We start from the raw sequence: 19800 nt of genomic DNA, 5'->3' as shown, positions 1-19800 counted from the left end.
GGCCGTGGTCTTACCTGACACCGTGGGTCTGCACAAGGCTGCTGGAATGCAGTGGGCCAGCCCTTTCATCAGCACCCTTGAAGCACAGACCCTCCCAGCATCCAGTAGCAGTGCCCGCTCCTCTGTTTCCATGGGAATCTCTCTGTAGCCTGTTGGTCACAGGTTCCCTATTGCCAGGTGGATGCATCTCCTCCTTACTTTGGGACAGTGGTGACCCAGGGAAATGTATGGCTTACATGGCAGTGGGCCTCAGACATCAAAGGAGAGCTCATGTGCTTGCTCTCCCTCCTTCCCTCTGCCTCTCTTCCCCTCCTTCCCTCTCTCTCTGGAGCCCTCCCTGCTGGCACCTGGCAACCACACCCCCCTCCTGCAAGCATTCGGCCCCTGCTGCCCTCTGACATTCCTGCCAGGCACAGGGCCTCTCTTCTGACTCAGGCTGGCTGGGCTGCCGGGGCCACTGGCCACCTCCCGTCAGTGTCATGGTCCTGGGAGCGCACTTTCATTTTGAAAGGAACATTCCCTTGAAGTAAAATCAAAAGGAGAAAGTCTTTAATTTTCTACATGAGTGTTTCATGTTTCTTCTCCTTGAAAATATTTGGGCTTTTATAAAGGTATCTTTCTTTCTGAGATGGGCTTTCCTCACATTATTATTTTATCAGAATGGAATAATGAGAATAACTGAAATGAATGAAGATGTTGACGATTATTCCAAAAGTTTTATGCTTATTGCATTCATCTGTAAGAGCATGGACTGATCACCAGATTTGATCTGGTGCACTTTACTCACTAAAGTGACAATATGAACAATTTAGGGTAACTGTGAAACAAATAGTTATTAAATCATAATCCTAAATTTAATTAATGAAGTAATACATATTCCTAAATTTAACTAATGAAGTAATACATATTCCTAAATTTAACTAATTAAGTAATATTACATTTATTAGTTGAATTTCAAGAACAGGAAGTCATGCCCCTGTTGTTGAGGAATAGTGCATTTAGGGCTGTGTGTGGCAGCCCCTCCACGGCCTTGCCTTTCCTGCCGCATCAGCCAGCCCCTCTGCTCCAGGGACATCATCTTCCTAAAGGCCATGCCACTGTTGCTGTGGGAACGGGGCCACCAAGCACCAAGAGGAGTGACAAACGAGCAGATGGCATCCAGGAGGCCTTCGTGCAGGGGGCGGTCAACAGTGTTTCCTCGCAGTCCTGGAAATAGTGACTGAACCATGTGCTGTCACTGAATCCCACATGGTTGGGATAGGCTGAAGGCACCTTCATTCTTGGCCACATCCCCAGGACTGACAAACACCCAGCTGGGTTCCTGCCCTTGGTTCCATGAGTTCCCCAAATCCTTCCTTAAACTGCCCCTTAGTCCGAAGACTGTTTGTAACCTGCCACGTGGGGAAACTTTCCTAATGGGCCCACCTCATAGAGAGAAATATATGCGGGAAAGAGCCTTTCTCTACCACCGGAAGTTTCCTAGATTCCACTCCATAGGGAATGAGAAGCCTCAAGGTTTCAGGGATGGACATGAAACGCATCATGGACGAAGATGGAGCAACTAATATCTTTCTTTGCTTCTCTTCCATTCTCAGTGACTCTGTGTTCTCATCCTCAAAATCCTAAGTATAATATTTTTTTAGATGGAGTTTTGCTGTTGTTGCCCAGGCTGGAGTGCAATGGTGCAAGCTCAGCTCACTGCAACCTCCGCCTCCTGGGTTCAAGCAATTCTCCTGCCTCAGCCTCCCAAGTAGCTGGGATTACAGGTGTGTGCCACCATACCCAGCTAATTTTTGTATTTTTAGTAGAGACGGGGTTTCACCGTGTTGACCAGGCTGGTCTCGAACTCCTAACCTCAGGTGATCCACCTGCTTCAGCCTCCCCAAGTTCTGGGATTACAGGCATGAGCCACCATGCCTGGCCAACTAACTATAATTTTGTGGTACCAAATGGACCAGATGGAGCTATAAGACAATGAGGTTTTGTCTTCAAAGTTATAAAAGTACCACACTTGAATGTGCTTATTAATAAATAAAAATCACATTAAATCAAAATGTCATCATTCTTCTCCAACTGCCCTCTCTCCTCAGGCCACACCCACCCACTGGACTCTGCTAGTTCACTCTCCAGTCACCCCCAGCCCTCCATGAGCCTCAGAAAGGTTTCGTGTTCAAAAGTCATTGTCATCTCCCAGAAGCCATGGGGATACTGTCCCACCAAGTCCTAAAAATGATACCCCCTTAGGCTTAAACGTTTATTTAGGGGAAGGCCTATCCAAAATTCTCTGGGCTGGAGGGAGGTTATGGGAAGTCACACCTGGAATTGAAAAAAAAATAAGGTAGCCAGTTCTGAAGACAAAGACCTTTGCTTCCCTGTCAAAACAGCCAAGCAGGTCTGACAGAAATTCTAGGATAGTGTTTCTCAGTGGGATTGGCCAAGGGCATACCCTTATCCTTAAAGAGCACTTCTGTACTCCTTTTCACTCAATTTGGACTGGTAAATTTTCATCTGACCCCCCGCTAGTTTGAAATATTTGGTAACATGCACAAATGAAGGATAGAAGTTTTTTTATATAAAAACCAGTTTCATAATAAAGCAAACTACTTTTGTAAATAATTTTTGCAATGGGGTAATTTTGGTAAAAATAAAACCAAATTATTAGAGAAAAATGTGACCATTTACATACAAATAGTCGATGGTGCTAATGATAAATTATTAGGTTTAGTTCAGAGATCTCTACAGCTTAATACTCTACTACTCCAATTTGAACCATTATTTTAGGTAAAACGAGGTAATATTGTATTTCTTTAAAGAAATCCATTAAGTAATCATTAGTTAATTGAGGCCTAATTGACATGAACTCCTGATGCTTTTCTGTAATGATTAAAGCAAGGGGCATGGTTATGATTTTCTTTTTGACTTTGTGTCTCTTTAGTGAGTGAATTCTCTTCACTCTGCTGGCCTCATTTTTTTCCTTAAATGAAAATGGGAAGTAAAGCAAGCGTCTTTGATGTGCACATCCTTACTGTATATTTTAAATAAAGTTCGAGTCCTGGAATTGTGACAGAAATGCTCTTTTTTTGTTCTTTCTCTTCTCTAGCAACAATTAGATATTCCCATACCCAAGTATTTTTTGAAGGAGAAGTTGGAAGTAATAAAAGGAAGAGAGAAAATTCTTGCTCAGATATTAGCCGACAGCGGAATAGATACATCTGAAATGGTTTGTATATCATTTTAACAAACATTAATCCATAACCTGTGTAACTTCCTTTTTCTGTTGCTCCTAATTGTGTGAGCAACGCTTAGGTTATTTTCAGTTTAAGGAAAGAATAATCCCTCCCTCCTTGTTATACAGTGCATAAGAAGTTGCATAACTTTTGGACATGCTTTTGGTGATATATAATCATTATTTTTCAAGAGCTTAGAAATTGAGATCAAAATGTATGTTTTGCTACTTGTATCAGTATCTGTTGATTATCTACTCAGTCTAATGTTTCATCTCAAATTCATCTAGCTGAAGCTGGAAGCTAAATGTTATTCATGTAAAATAATTAAGTGCTAACATAACTTACTAGGAACTTGAAAGTTACTACACTTTCTAAAAATGTTGATTGGCCTTTTATAACTGCAGGCTGAGTGGGTACGGTTTGGCAGTGTCCCCACCCAAATCTCATCTTGAACTGTAACTCCTGCAATTCCCATGTGTTGTGGGAGGAACCTGGTGGGAGGAAATTGAATCATGGAGGTGTGTCTTTCCTGTGCCATTCTCGTGATAGTGAGTAAATCTCACAAGAGCTGATGGTTTTATAAAGGGGAGTTTCCCTGCACAAACTCTCTTGTCTGCCACCGTATGACATGTGCCTTTCACCTTCTGCCATGATCGTGAGGCCTTCCCAGCCACATAGAACTGTGAGGCCATTAAACCTCTTTTGTAAATTGCCCAGTCTCAGATAAGTCTTTATCAGCAGTGTGAAAACGGACTAATACATTGAGTGACACTTAGATCATCTTGAATGTACTGTCATTGGGGGAAGAATAATCCATAAAGATCCCTCCTGGGAAGCAAGGAGCAAAATCCGTTTAGTTCTGTGCCCCGATACCTCTTTTGTCCCCAGGATTTTTGCAGCTGCATCTTTTTCCTGTTTCCACAGATGTCTTAGTCCTGACTCTCATGACCACCTCTTGGATTCTTGTAATCATCCGCCATGCAGCCTACTGGTGGGGAGTCTTCTTCCCACCCTTTCCACAGGGCACTGTCCTATCTACCTTCTGGCAGGTCTGCCTATACATTTCACTAACTTACTGCCTCGCCTCTCTGGCTGGCCTTCATGACCTAAGCAGTAAGGCAGCCCTTGTCCATTCAAGCTGGGACACTCCAGGGTGAAAGAGGCACTGTGACTAACTATGCTGAGGCTGCAGCTGCAGGCCAGGATCCCAGGGTAAACCAGCACCTGCAGTCTTTCTACAAATAGCCCTCATTGGGTATTGCCAGCCTGGGTGATGGTGTTAAGGAAGATTCCAAGTGTATGCTGAGGATGGCAAGAGAAAAAAGTGCCCTATGTGCCTGCCTCCGAAGACAGGTGAAATGCATGCCCTGTATTTGCCATCCCAGTGCTGTCTCTCATTTTCCATAGGCATGGTCCATGCTGGATAGAGGACTTGTTCTTCTCCCTTACGTACCTGCTTATCAAAATGGTCCCCATTCTGCAGAGCCTAGCTTGATACACCATCCTTCAAGAAACCTTTCCTGACATACTGGCTTAGTCCATGTTGTGTTGGTGTAACAGAATACCACAGACTGGGTAATTTAAAGACAACAGAAGTTTGTTTTGCTTATGGTTCTGGAGGCTTGGAAGTCCAGTACTGAGGAGTTGCATCTGGTAAGGGCCTTCTTGCAGCGTCATAACATGGCAGAAGGAATCACATAGTAAGAGAGCAGGAAGCGAGGGGGTGAGCTTATCCTTTTAGCAGGAAGCTATTCCCTGGATAACAGTATTGATTCATTTTGAGGAGAGAGGCCTCATGACCTTATCACCTCTTAAAAGTCCCACATCCCAACACCGTTGCACTGGGGACTAAGTTCCTAGCACACGAACTTTGTGGGACACATTTAAACCATAGCAGCCATTGAACTCAAGATGACCTCTCCTTCCTGTGCCCCTGCTCCCAGCTACTGGCCCTTCTTTTACATTATGAATTCCTTGAAGTCCATTCCAAAGCCAACTTACTTGGGGGTCAACTAGCCATCCTTTCACCACTGGGCTCCTGTGTCTGTGCTTTCTGTCCATGCGTGAGTCAGGGCGAAGCACTCACACTGCATTTAGTTCCCCCCAAAGGAATCCCTTTGCACCAAGCAGTGATGAGCACTGCAGAATTACTCAAGAGTTTGTGTTGGAAAATGGAGAAGGGAGATTACAATGCTCTCACTACAGTGAAATCCTAAAAATTCCTCTTTGCCATTTCTCCTGCTCGCTATTCCTCTTCATTTGTTCTCGGTCACAGCAGTCAGGCTTCTTTGTTCCTTCAGCATCCAGCTTTGGCCAGCTCCTATCTCCTCCATTGGGTTAAGCAGTTCATCTCCACCCCAGTCTCATTTCACATGTGCCAGGGGCTCAGAAAACCACAAGGACTTCCCTGCTGCTACTTCCCCATGGTCTTTGATGTCTCACAAGACCCCTTTCTTTAAGCTGCTTATATACAATATATACCCCAAGAAGAATATTATATATATATACACACACACAATATATAACCCAAGAAGAATTTTGATGCGTGAAAATTATTGTCCATCTTCTACATTAATATCCACTGTGGGCCTCCTTAAATGCTTAAAAATGTTTGATGTGTTGAGTTCCCTACTCAAAATCCCTTAGAATTATTTGATAATGGCCACGACTATTTTCAGAATGACAGCCCGGAATCTCAAGGAAAGAAGTACAATACTAACTCATGTTTGCTGGGTACCATATGTTAAGTTCATCATCTCATTTAATGCCAGAATTAAACTCATTCTATTCTGATTTGATAAGTGCATTATTGAAAATGTGTGCTCACTGCAAATTTGAAGCAGTGAGATCTTACTGAAAACAAAACTCAGAGGGATTGTTATGTGAAAGAGCTTCCTCATAAGCAACCATATTCCTCGTGCCATGTTGAAGGGTAGTGGGTGGCTTAGTGGAAAGAGGGTCAGTCTGTTCAAATTGGCTCCTTCTCTTACCACGGGACCTTACGTAAGTTGCCTTACTTCTTTGATCTTCAGTTTTCTTCAGTCTTAAGTGGTCATAGTAATACCGGCCTTGGAGTTGGCTCTTGTGAATATGATGAGCATGCATACAAAAAGCGTCTGACATCTACAGGTTCTCAATATATGTGTACCTTTCCTCTCCTTCTCACTCCTTCCTGTGCCCCCGACCCTGGCCTTGTTACACAGAGGAGGGATCATCCTGGCAGCAGTGGCCCTGGTGACAGCACCCCACTCATGAGGCCTCAGCACCTTCACCTTGTCCTGCTGTGGCAACCATTGCTGCCCTCTGAGGCCTGGAAACAGGCTTCACCTGTGCTTTGGTGCTTTTCTTTTTAAATGTATTTTTAAATTCTTTTTAGAGACAGAATCTTACTCTGTTGCCCAAGACACAGTGCAGTGCCATGATCATAGCTCATTGCAGCCTCCAGTTTCTGGGGTCAAGTGATCCTCTCGCCCCAGCTTCCCAAGTAGCTGGGACTGCAGGAGTGTCCCACCACACTCCACTAATTTAAAAAAATTCTTTTGTGGAGATGGGGTCTCACCCCTTTGCCTAGCCTGGTCTTAAATTCCTGGACTCAAGTAATCCTCCCACCTCGGCATCCCAAAGTGCTGGGATTACAGGTGTGAGCCACTGTGCCTGGCCTCTTTGGTGCTTTTCTCACTCCAGTGATCTGTCCCTTCTGCTTCCATCCATGCATGGACATCCCCCGAGCCAGGCCACATTAGCCCCTCTTCCCTTGCTGTGGGGCCTCTGGAACAGCACTGGGGCCTCCTGATGAGCCTGCTCAGAGTTCACACAGGCCTCAGCTGCACCCAGAGCTCACAGAAGCCCCAGCATGCACCCAGAGCCCACACAGGCCCCAGCATGCACCCGGAGCTCACACAGGCCTCACCTGCACCCAGAGCCCACACAGGCCCCAGCATGCACCCGGAGCCCGCACAGGCCTCACCTGCACCCGGAGCCCGCACAGGCCCCAGCATGCACCCGGAGCCCGCACAGGCCTCACCTGCACCCGGAGCCCACAGAGGCCCCGGCATGTACCTGGAGCCCACCCAGGCCCCAGCATGCACCTGGCCCACACAGGCCTCACCTGCACCTGGAGCCCACACAGGCCTCACCTGCACCCAGAGCCCGCACAGGCCCCAGCATGCACCCGGAGCCCATACAGGCCTCACCTGCACCCGGAGCCCACCCAGGCCCCAGCATGCAACCGGAGCCCACCCAGGCCCCAGCATGCACCTGGAGCCCACCCAGGCCCCAGCATGCAACCAGAGCCCACCCAGGCCCCAGCATGCACCTGGAGCCCACACAGGCCCCAGCATGCACCCAGAGCCCTTTGTTCTTGTCCCTCTTTCCTCAAAAAATGGCACAGCCCCTCGCTTAACTTTGTCTCCACGTACACCATATGAGATGTCCCAAAACATTTTCCTTACCAGCCCTGATTTTTCTGTTTTGCTAGTACTCATCATGTTTGAATGTTTTAAGGTGCAAGTTTATAGACACTGGAAGACTTTTCATATCTAAAATTCAATGCCCCAAAAATGATTTTGTTATCAGTCATATTCACTGGGTCATTCTGTAATTGATTTTAAGATCAGCATTTTACTTCATGTATATTTTAAATTTTAAAAGCTCATATTAGAGGTATATTTTCCATTTCTATGTTTCTCCTCTTAAGTTAATGAAATATTGATAGCAATTTCAAGTTTTACTGAATCAATTTTATTGGCATTTTTAGTAGAATTTGCTGCCAACCTAAAATATCATGGAGCTAATTAGTATTTTGTGCAGAAGGATAAAGGAAAGTCATGAGGTCCTTAAATTTGGGATCACTGCATGAGTATGGCACGTTATCGAAATATACATCATTCATTGGAAAAATGAACACTGTTCAGTGGTTCTCACACTTGTCATGAACCGTGGGGACTCTTAGCAGGATTGTGTTTGAAGTAAGCGTGTGATGTGTCCGGGATCAATTGATGTGGTTAACATGTTCAAACATTGGTTTCTCTTAACTGTTGTTTGCAGAAATTCCCTGTAAAGAGTATGCCTTTCGACCAGGCTGTTAAATTAATCCAGATTGCTGAGAGGGCACGGCAAGGTCGCCTAAGGGCGTTATTCATGAAGCAAATCTATCTGCAAGAATACAGAGCAAAGCAATCCAAGACGCTTGGCAAGAAAGTGACAGATACCTGGGCTGCTGCACTCTGCATTCAGAAGGTGCAAACCTAGAGCTCCTGGAGTTGGGGGTACAGGGTGTCTTATACACTAAAGATGCATCCCAACTTCGGGGCTGAGCTTCAAAACTCAAACCCCGAATCCTACCCTTATAGAACTGGATTACATTCCAGAAAGATTTATTAACTTACCCTGGGGAAACCATTACCTAAGCTTGGTCGTATTTTCAAATTTTTACTCTAAATAGGTATTAAACTCAGGGCATTTTATTCAAATATTGTTAAAGACCATTGGTAATTGTTGAAATGAATGTTGCTGAAATGCAGTGAGGATATAAATCCTGAATGGATTTTTGGAATACATTCACACACAGATATATAATTACAGAAGGGGGAGCAGGCCTTAATAGCTTCCAGAAACACGCAGCAGCCATCACTAATAACCAGTACATCAGTGTCCCTTCTGGAAGGAATCCGTAAGGTTTCCTTTCCTTATCAGATAAGCACCATGGATTTGTGCCCCATTTTTTTTTTTTTCAAATAGAGGCTAGGGTTACTTACAGGGAAATGCAGCAGATGGCAATGTGATACAAACTAGCATTAGGTTTCAGAGAAAATAAGTATAAGGACATAAAATTAGGCCAGAAGATGAGGACTCTTTGTCCCTAATTTTCCCTGAATAGGAATAGGAGAAGGTGGTAGGGAAGGATGGATAAAAGACTGATTTCTTTCGGGTTTCTGTGGGAATATTTAAAGTTTTAGCATCTGAGTTAAAAGCTTGAGTTGTACAGTTCTTGGAGGTTACTATATTTCCCCACGTTACTTTGGAAATTTTTCCTTTAAAACCATGAAGTGCCATCCTTAGATCTAGCCTCACGTTCCTCCTACCTAGAAGTTCCTCTTGAAGAAACCAAGGTAAAGGAATCTCACTAATAACAATTATGGGTCAGTTCTATGGTTCATTCTTTTTAATAATTTTTTTGCCTGTGATCACAGAAGAAAAAATATTCTGTCAACACACGCATGGACAACCTAGAGCTTAGGATTAGTTGGCATTTTGAGATGTGCAGTTTATATAGGAGAAACTGCAAACCATGTTTTCTTTATATTTGTGTGTATTAAACAAGTAACCATTTATTTGTTTTTAGGTTTGGCGACGTTTCCATCAATGTAAGAAAACTGAAAAACTGAGAGAAGAGGAGATGATCTTCCTGGGTATGGTAAGTTTTTTTTAAGAGATAGCATCTGGTTTTCTTAAAGACAGTAGAATATGTGAGACTGTGTCTTCTTTAGAGAGTTTTTGAGGGAAGAAAGGAAAGAAAAATATATGATTTAATGGAATGGAGTCACCCATATGGTACAGAAACCTGCTCAGGGAGATCTGAAGAGATCAGAGTTATATCTATTTACATATTTCTTTGCAAGATGCGGAATGCTATAGATGTGGAAACAGGCTAGGAACTGTCATAATCTGCTATTCCTGTCTGATGTCAGCAGTGCACACCACTATATTAGTATGGACGGTCATGACAGTAGGTTTGCATTGATACAGCAGGCCTTTTTTTTTTTTTTTGGTGCTGGTGATTACTGAATCATAGAGTTGGAAAGATGGATTAGTTATCTATTGTCACATAACAATGTTACCACAAACTTAGTAGCTTAAAACACCAATTTGTTGTCTCACAGTTTCTGAGGACCAGGAATCTGGGTACCCCTTAACTAGGTCCTCCGCTCAGGATCTCACAAGGCTGCAGTCAAGGTGTCAGCCAGGGCTGAGGTCTCATCTGAGGATCAACTGTGGAAGGGCCTGCTTCCAAGCTTGTGTGGTTGCTGGCAAGATTCTCTTCCCTGTAGGGCATCAGATCCTGGGCCACAGTTCATGCCAGCTGTTAGCTGGAGGCAGCCCCCAGCTCCATGCCATGTGGGCTTCTCCATATGGCAGCTGCCTTCGTCTAAGCCAGCAGGGAGAGAGGGGCTGCTCAGAATCTTATGCAAATGATCACAGAAGTGGCATCCCATTACCTTCACCCTATCATATTGGTTAGAAGCAAGGTATAGGGGCCACCCACACTCAAGGGGAGGGGATTACATGAGGGAAGAGGACCAGGAGGCGGGGTCACTGGGACCATCTTAGAGTCTGTCTGCTGCTAAAGATTTTTCTGCATGCTTTGCCTCATCGAGTGCATGGCATCTGAGGAAGGCTGACTTGTCCTCTGCCCGAGCCCCTCCTGAAAACAGAACCTCTGCCTCCCACAGGAGCCCATTCTCTTTCATTAAACTGCAGTTGGCCTCCCTGCAGATCCCACTGCCAGGCTGGGCTCTATCCCCTGCAGTAGCTTGGAATGTGTCCTCTTTCCCTTTCACATGACAATCCCTTTAGCACTTGGAGGCAGCTGTCAAACCATCTGAAGCCAGTTCTTTGCAAAGCTCATTATGACCAGAGAAGGGGACCAGTCAGTCCTAGTGGGGCTTTGTTGACCTGCTCAGTTTTCATTAAAGGACATTGTAATTTTAAAAAGAAAAGAAAGCATGTTTGGGACTTGTTCCAGCATTGACCTAAGGTGTGTTCTGGTGAGCTACTTGGCTTGATACCCGCTATCCAGTGCCCAGGTAAAAATGTCGAAACAGGAACATTGATAAACAATGACTCGGTCTTTGAAAATGCTAATAACATACAGAGCCCTGGTGAGACTAATCAAGAAAAGAAGAAAATACAAATGTATGACAAATATGTATATATGTGTATATGTATATTTACAAACACATGACATATATATACACATACATATATATGACATATATGTGGTCATATACACAGTATACAATGACGACAGGCACTAGCAAGTTAAAAACTATTAGATGATGTCATGAACAATTATGGTCATAAAATAGAAAATATTGAACAGAGAAAACTGTCTAGGGAAGTATGAATAGCAAAACTGACCAAAGGAGAAAAAACCTAAATAAAACAACCATGCAGCAAATGCTGAAAAGATCTTCAAAGTGCCTCTGTTAGTTTGGGTCCTGTGAGAGCAGAGGCCATGGTGGAATTAGGCACGCAAGAGATTTAGTAGGAGAATGTCTGTAAGGAATAAAGGGAGGGCCCCAAAGAAGGCAGGAAGAACCCTCAGATCATGACGCAGGTCGGGCGGCCGGGAAGCAGGCACCAAGGAATGAGGGCTGAGAAGGGGGAGTCTCCCCCGTGCAGCACAGTGCCCATAAGGAAACTTAAATCGCTTTTAAAAATCCATGCTAACAAAAGAAAAGAGACCCAGTAAGGATGACACTCAGTTTGGGTAAGGACCCAGTGGCAAGTACAATCCCAGGGACTGCCACTGAGGGTTTAATTGCCCACCTTTCTAAGTTCAGTTTGTCTCATTACAAACACACCTTCTTTCCCAGTAGTGCCAACCCTTGGAATTTCTTTGCTCCAAAAAAAAAAAAAAAAAAAAAAAAAAAAAAGCCAAGAATATGAGCAAAGTATACAATATATAGATATTCATATTAGTATATTTTTAGAATTTTAAGAAATTGGTGCCCAGAAATACTTAAAATATCCCATTATGTATCTTTAGAAGTGATGTTTTAGAGTTTCTACATATTTTGGGAAATGTAAAATATGAACACCATGATTCTATTTTTTAATGTTTGCTTAGTCTTACATCTTTCTGCAATAAACATGTGTTTTATGTCTAAAAAATTACAGATAAAATGCATGTTCAAAATTATGTCAGAGGGGGAAAAGACATGAATCATGACTTAAGTAATTTGTAGCTTTTAAAATTGTACCTTAATCAAATAATAGTCAATTTGAAATACGGTTTTCCAATTCTATGTACTTAACAAATATATACTTCAGGTAAGACAAAAATCGGGATTCTTTTCTTTTCTGTCTATAACAGTAGACACAGTAGAAATGTCAGAGAATAATGTAAGAAGTAAAACAAATACAACATTTTAACCAATGTGAGGATATGGTTTTCTTTCTAATCTTCTTTGTTTTTAGGTTTCAGTGTTAATTTCTAATACTGCCTTCTTCTTCTCACTTTCAGGGAAAATAAATAAAGTGGTCACCACTATGTGGTTGATACTTTAAATCCTTTTGTTCTGTGATCAACCATAAACCTAACCATTTAAGCCATATTTTAATTAAGTCTTCTTGTATAAATATTCAATTTTCTTTTGGGGGATTTTAGGATTTAAAATAAATTAAAAGATTTTGCCAGTGGTATTAAGTATAACTAAAATATAATTTAGTTCAATTTTCAGGATATTGCTATGTAATTTTCATCAGTTTTATAATGGCACGTTCTAAATGACAGGGCAAGTTCGTTTAGTTTTAAAATAGTTTACATTTTACTCTGGCCCCTCGTCATGCATTGCTCCACCTGCAGTCGTGGCCTCTCCACATGGCCTTTGTTGTTCGCACATAATTATTTTGCTTGAGGAAAGAATTCAAGTCCATGTTCCAGAAACTTGGAACTGCCTAGTTTCCTAGTGGAGGGGCATGGTCTTACCATATCGTGTTTGTAAACTCTCAAATTGTGATATCCAAGCTTATGCCCTAAAAAACAGGAAATAACACCAAAAGAGCAGATATGATTTCAAAAATATCTTGATTTTATCACCTACATTCTTGATTTCTGTTTGATCTTTGTGTTTCAAAAATAAGCCAACATTTGTTTTTGGAAATTGGAACCCCTTGGGACCCAGCCCTGTCCTTTACTTTTTAGTTGTTTAGGTGTGCTGTCAGAATCCAATGGGTCAGCAATTTCTGCAAGTTGTTAAAAATTTTTATGATTTAGAAATTCACTGGGTGGAATATTATTCAGCTATAAAAGAGAAGGAAATTCTGACACGTGCTGCAACATGGATTAACCTGAAGGACATTATGCTAAGTGAAATAAGCTAGTCACAAAAAGACAAATACTGTATGGTTTCACCTATATGCACTATCTAAAGTAGTCAAACTCATGAAGGCAGAAAGTAGGTGGTGGTTGCCAGGGCCTGGGGAAGGAGAAAAGGGGAGTTGTTGCTTAATGGATACAGAGTTTCCATTTTCAAGATGAAAAAGTTCTAGACATCTGTTGCACAATAATGTGAATATAGTTAACACTACTTAAAGGCACACTGAAAAGTAGTTAGACTGGTATGTTTTATATTATGTTCTTTTACCACAATTAAATTTGTTTTAAAAAATTCACTGGCACGTTGAAATGTATACTGAAATGGTTCTGTATAAATCATGGCTCTTACCTAGTGGTCAAAAATACAAAATAAAAATTACATGAGATTCTACTGTAATTTCGTTGAATCTAAGATATCATCAATTGTAAGATGCATCATTATTTTTAGTTGCCATTAAGAAAAAAAATGCTGCCAAATAAGCCAAAACACAACCTTGATTGTAATACACATCCATCCCTAATTTCAGATATGCTAAACTATGAAAAATGTGCATCTTAGAATTAGTGAAATGGGGTAAGTGGTGTCTGTCTTATTAGGAGAATATTAACAGTTTTTAAAATTATAATTATTGACAAGGCTGTGATGAGATGCTCATTCTTAACACAAGGAGTTAAATGGACTCAGCCTTTCTGAAAGCCAGTTGGCAAGTTGCCACAGGATGGTTAAGATACTTATATTCTTCATCCTTAAGTTATATTTCTGTCTTCAGATAATCACCAAAAATAGAGATGTGTGTGCATAGCAGTTCTTGACAGTGTTCTTTTTAATAGTGAAAAAATTGGAAATAACTTATTTTAGTATTCTTACAGTATGTGTCTAGTTAAATAATTACAATGTTAAATAATGTATGATGTCCCTGTATAATGTAGTGATATGCCAGCATTAAGAAGTGTGTTTCTGACTAATTTTGACTACGTGAAAATGCTCAAGGTAAAAATTCAGGATTTAGAATTATACATGTTATGTGTATAATTCTAAAGTATATAGATTTCAACTGAAGGGTAAAGACTTCAACTAAGTATATACAGACATCCACGCACATACAAAAGAAAGAAAGAAAATATGCCAAGTCTGAATAAAGCTGATGCTTTAATGTGTGAGCTTTGGTATATTTCTTTTTTGTCTGTAATCATCACATTTTCTAAAATAGTCAAATTTTACTTTGTTAATTAGAAAAAAACCACATATTTAAAAGTAAAAGCAGCTCACCAAAATGTCAGAATAGAAGCAGCCTGACTTCACTCCCCCCAACAGAAAATCAAAAACGAATATCCAGCACCAAGATTATCACCATCAATGTCCCATAACTTAAATTTAAGGATGATATGACCTCCAGGGCCACAGAGAAGTAAAAAAAAAACTCTGAGCCGATAGTAAGAAAATTAGACTTCTATATCCATAGTGCTCCTCCCCACAATCTGCCAGGCACCTCATGTATGGAAAATCTCCCCGAGACTCATGGTTTCTACCCTGGAGAAAATGAGAGTAAACAAGCAGCTTCCCCATCTTGGGTTCCCTTGCAGGAGAACTATCCCTGCCTCAACCTACAGGAAGCATCATGAGTATCTGTAGGGATAGAAACCTTTTAGGGCAGCCCGAGACAAAGGGAAAGGCAGGACTAGCAACCCCAGCCCACAAAACTCTTCACTGTATCTTGGCCAAAAGAGATGCAAAGTCAGAATGGCTGTTCAGCAGCACCACACTGTAGAAGGCAGGCTCGACAGGTCCCCCAGGCACAAACCACTAGCCAGCCTTCCTGTATAGCAGGGATATCCCCTTTGGGACCTTCCCCATTGGGACAGGCAGCACTCCAAACATTTGCTAGAGCTAATGCAAACCTGGGCTTAAGGTTCCATACAGTACTGAAAAGGAGGCAGTGACCTAGCAATAGAGGAAATTCAACAGGTAAATTGTAAAGAACCCCTAAGCAAATATATGAAAGGGAAACCAAAACAATCCAGACAGAAAAGACTGGAAAAAATAACTAATTCTTTAATGACAAGACATATACCTACACCAACAAGAAATAACAGCCAACAGGAAATGTGACCTCCTCAATGAGACAAAGCAAGAAGCCAGTGACTGACCCTAATGAGATGGCAACATGTGTGCCATCAGATCAATAATTCCAAATAGCAATTTTAAGGAAACTCAGCCAACTCCAAAATAACACAGGAAAGCAATTTTTAAGTTTGTCAGAGAAAGTTAGCAAAGGTATTGAAATAATTTTTAAAAATCAAATCCTGGAACTGGTAAATACATTTGCTAGACAGAAAAATACATTAGAGGTTCTTAACAGCAAAACGGATCAAGCAGAGGAAAGAATCCGCTTGAAGGCAAGCTATTTGAAAATACACAGTCAGAGGAGAAAAATAATGAAAAGGAATGAAGAATACCTACAATATATAGAAAATTGCCTCAGAAGAGCAAATCTAAGAATCATTGGTATTCAAGATAGAGTTGAAAAAGCGTAGAAGCTTATTCAAATAAATAATAACAGAAAATATTTCAAACCTAGAGAAAGATAAAAATATCCAAGTATAGGAAGGTTAGAGATCACCAACCAAACACATTAAACCCAAATAAGACTATCCCAAGGTGTATAATAATGAAACTCTCAAAAGTCAATGACAGCAATGGGAGTCTAAAAGCAACAAGATAAAAGAAGCAAATAATGTATAACGGAGCTCCAGTTTGGTAACAGACTTCTCAAAGGAAACCATACAAGCCAGGAGGTAGTAGAACAACATATTGAAAGTTCTGAAAGAAAAAAAAAAAAAAAACCTGTCAACCAAGAATACTGCACTCAACAAAGCTGAACTTCAAACATGAAGAAGAGATAAAGTGTTTCCCAGACAAACAGAATTTGAGGGAATTCATCACTGCCAGTCTCATCTAACAAGAAATGCTAAAGGGAGTTCTTCAGTCTGAAAGAAAAAGACACTAACATGCAGAAAGAAAACATTTAAAGATCTAAAAGCCACTGATAAAAGTAAACATACAGACAAGGCCAAATTACTCTAATACTGTAATTGTGGTGTGTAATCCACTCATACCTCTAGTAAGACTAAAAGACTATCAAAATTAACAATAACTACAGCAGCTTGTTAAGAGACAAGTAATATAAAAAGATGTAAATTGAGACAACAAAAAGTCAAAATATGGGGAGATAAAGTATAGTTGTTTTAGTTTTTTCCTTTATTTCTATGCCTTTCTTTGTGATCAAAGGTAAGTCCTCATGTGTTTAAAATAACTTATATGATTTGTTGTAAGCCTAATGATAACCAGAAAGCAAAAACCTACGATAGATACACTAAAAATAAAAAGCAATTAATTAAAACATATTGCTAGAGAAAATCACCTAAACACAAAGGAAGGGTATAAGAAAGGAAGAGCGGAATTACAAACAACCAGAAAAAAAAAAGTAAATGGCAGTAGTACATTCTTACCTATCAAAAATAACATTTAATGTAAATGGTCTAAATTCTCCAGTTAAGTGATATAGAGTGGCTGAATGGATTTTAAAAATTAAAAGATCCAACCATATGCTGTGTACAGGAAGCCACTTTCACCTATAAAGACACACATGGACTTAAAGAAAGGAATGGAATAAGATATTCCATGCAAGTGGAAAAAAAGGACAGGAATATGTATACTTCTGTTAAATAAAATAGACTACAAACTGGCCAGGCGCAGTGACTCACACCTGTAATCCCAGCACTTTGGGAGGCTGAGGTACGTGGATCATTTGGGGTCAGGAGTTCAAGACCAGCCTAGCCAACATGGTGAAGCCCCGCCTCTACTAAAAATACAAAAATTAGCCAGATGTTGTGGCAGGCACCTGTAGTCCCAGCCACTCGAGAGGACAATCGCTTGAACCTGGGAGGTGGTGGCTGTAGTAAGCCGAGATCGCACCACTGCACTCCAGCCTGGGTGATGGAGCAAGACTCCATCTCAAAAAAAAAAAAAAAAAAAAAAAAAAAAGACTACAAACCAAGGATTGTAAAAAAGAACCCCAAAAGGCTACTATATAATGATAAAGGAGTCAATTCAGCAAGAGAATAATTATATATTAAACCAACACTGGAGCACCCAAATATAAAGCAGACATTAAATCAACCTAAAGGGAGAGATATACTACAATACAATAATAATAGGTGGCTTCAACACTCCATTCTCAGTCGTGGACAGATCATCCAGAAAGAAAATCAACAAAGAAACATGAGAATTAAGCTACACACTAGACCAAAATGGACCTAACTGACATTTACAGAACATTTTACCCAACTGCTGCAGAATACATATTTTTCTCGTCAGCACACGGAATAGTCTCCAGAATAGACTATGTGTTAGTCCACAAAACAAATTTTAAAAATTTGAAATCCTACCAAGTATTTTTTCTGATAATGATGGAATAAAACTAGAAATCAATAAGAGAAAACTTGGAAATTACACAAACGTGGAAATTAAACAACATGCTCCTGAATGACCAACAGGTCAATGAAGAAATTAAGAAAAAAATTTTAAAAGTTCCTGAAACAAATGAAAATGGAAACCAACATATGAAAATCCATGGGATATAACAAAAGCAGCACTAAGAGAGATGTTTATAGCAAATAAAGGCCTACGTCAGAAAAACAGAAAGAGCTTAAACAACCTAATAGTGCACCTCAAGGTACTAGAAAAGCAAGGAGAAATCAAACCCAAAATTAGTGAAAGGAAAGAAATTAAGATCAGAGCAGAAATAAATGAAATTGATACTAAAACACATATACACACAAATCAACAAAATGAAAAGCTGAGTTTTTGAAAAGATAACAAAATTGACAGACTTTTAGCTAGACTAGGAGGAAAAAAGAGAGAAGACCAAAATAAAAGAAATCAGAAATTTAAGAAGAGACTTAACAATGATACCACAGAAATACATAGGATCATTAGAAACTATGACAAAAAAACTGTACATCAACAATTTGGAAAGTCTATAAGAAACAGATAAATTTCTGGACGTGTACAACCTACCAAAATTGAACCATGAAGAAACAGAAAACCTGAACAGACCAGTGATGACTAATGAGATTGAATCAATAATAAAAAGCCTCTCATCAAAGAAAAGCCCAGGACCTGATGGATTCCCTACTAAATTCTATCAAACATTTAAAGAACTAATACCAATACTACTCAAACTATTAAAAAAAAATTAAAGAGAACAAAAGACCAGGTAACACTTGAACCACACAGGTTTGAACTGCATGGGCCCACTTATAAGCAGATTTTTCTTCTGCCTCTGCCACCCTTAAGACAGCAAGACCAACCTCTCCTCTTTCTCCTCCTCCTCAGCCTACTCAGTTTGAAGACAATGAGGATGAAAACTTTTATGATGATAGATTTCTACTTAGTAATAAATAATCTTCTCTTCCTTATGATTTTAATAACATTTTCTTTTCTCTCGCTTCAAGAATACAGTATGTAATACATGTAATATATAAAATATGTGTTAATGGACTGTTTATGTTATCAGTAAGGCATCTGGTCAACAAGTTATTAGTAGTTAAGTTTTGGGGAGTCAAATGCTATGTGTAGATTTTTTTGCTGTGTGTGGCACCAGCACTCCTAACTCCCATGTTGTTCAAAAGTCATCTGTACTTTCAAACTCATTCTATAAGGTCTGGTACCAAAGCCAGACATAGACACAACAAAAAAAGAAAACTACCGGCCAACATCCCCAATGAACATAGATGGAGAAATCCTCAACAAAACACTAACAAACCAAACTCAACAATGCTTTAAAAAGATCATTCACAACAACGAGAACACATGGACTTTTAGAACAAAAGACTAAACACATGGACACAGGGAGGGAAACAACACACAGTGGGGCCTGTTGGAGGTGGGGGGCGGGTGGAGGGAGAGCATCAAGAAAAATAGCTAATGCACGTGGGGCTTCATACCTAGGTGATGGGTTGATAGGTGCAGCAAACAACCATGGCACACATTTACCTATGTAACAAACCTGCCCATGCTGCACATGTACCCTGGAAATTACATTTAAAAAAATAGAATCAGGAAAAAAAAAAAGAAAGATCATTCACCATGACCTAGCAGGATTCATCCCAGAGATGCAAGAATGGTTCAACATACACAAATCAATAAACATGAAACATCACATTAACAAAACCAAGAACAAAAACCATGTGATCATTTCAATAGATGCTGAAAAAGCATTCCATAAAATTCAACATCCCTTAAGATAGCAATTCTAAACAAACTGGACACCGAAAGAACATACCTCCCAACAGTAAAGGCAATATATGACAAACCCACAGCTAACATCATACTGAATGGGGGAAAATTTGAAAGCCTTTCCTCTCAGCTCTGGAGCAGGACAAGGATGCCCACTCTTACAAATTTTA

General features: G+C 40.5%; 1 protein-coding gene across 3 annotated transcripts in view; it reads left to right on the top strand.

Moving 5' to 3' along the window:
* IQCA1 (IQ motif containing with AAA domain 1) overlaps positions 1–19800 on the top strand; it is a 164418-nt gene that overhangs the window by 10523 nt on the left and 134095 nt on the right. For all 3 annotated transcript variants that reach the window (XM_025404697.1, XM_025404696.1, XM_025404695.1), the window contains exons 3-5: positions 3101–3220; positions 8274–8465; positions 9571–9642. In XM_025404697.1, the coding sequence (XP_025260482.1) occupies positions 3101–3220; positions 8274–8465; positions 9571–9642 (384 nt within the window). The remainder of the gene's footprint in view (positions 1–3100; positions 3221–8273; positions 8466–9570; positions 9643–19800) is intronic.

This window comes from Theropithecus gelada, chromosome 12 (assembly GCF_003255815.1).
Source record: "Theropithecus gelada isolate Dixy chromosome 12, Tgel_1.0, whole genome shotgun sequence".
In the NCBI taxonomy this organism is placed as follows: domain Eukaryota; kingdom Metazoa; phylum Chordata; class Mammalia; order Primates; family Cercopithecidae; genus Theropithecus; species Theropithecus gelada.
This window is presented reverse-complemented; position numbering and strand designations above follow the sequence as displayed.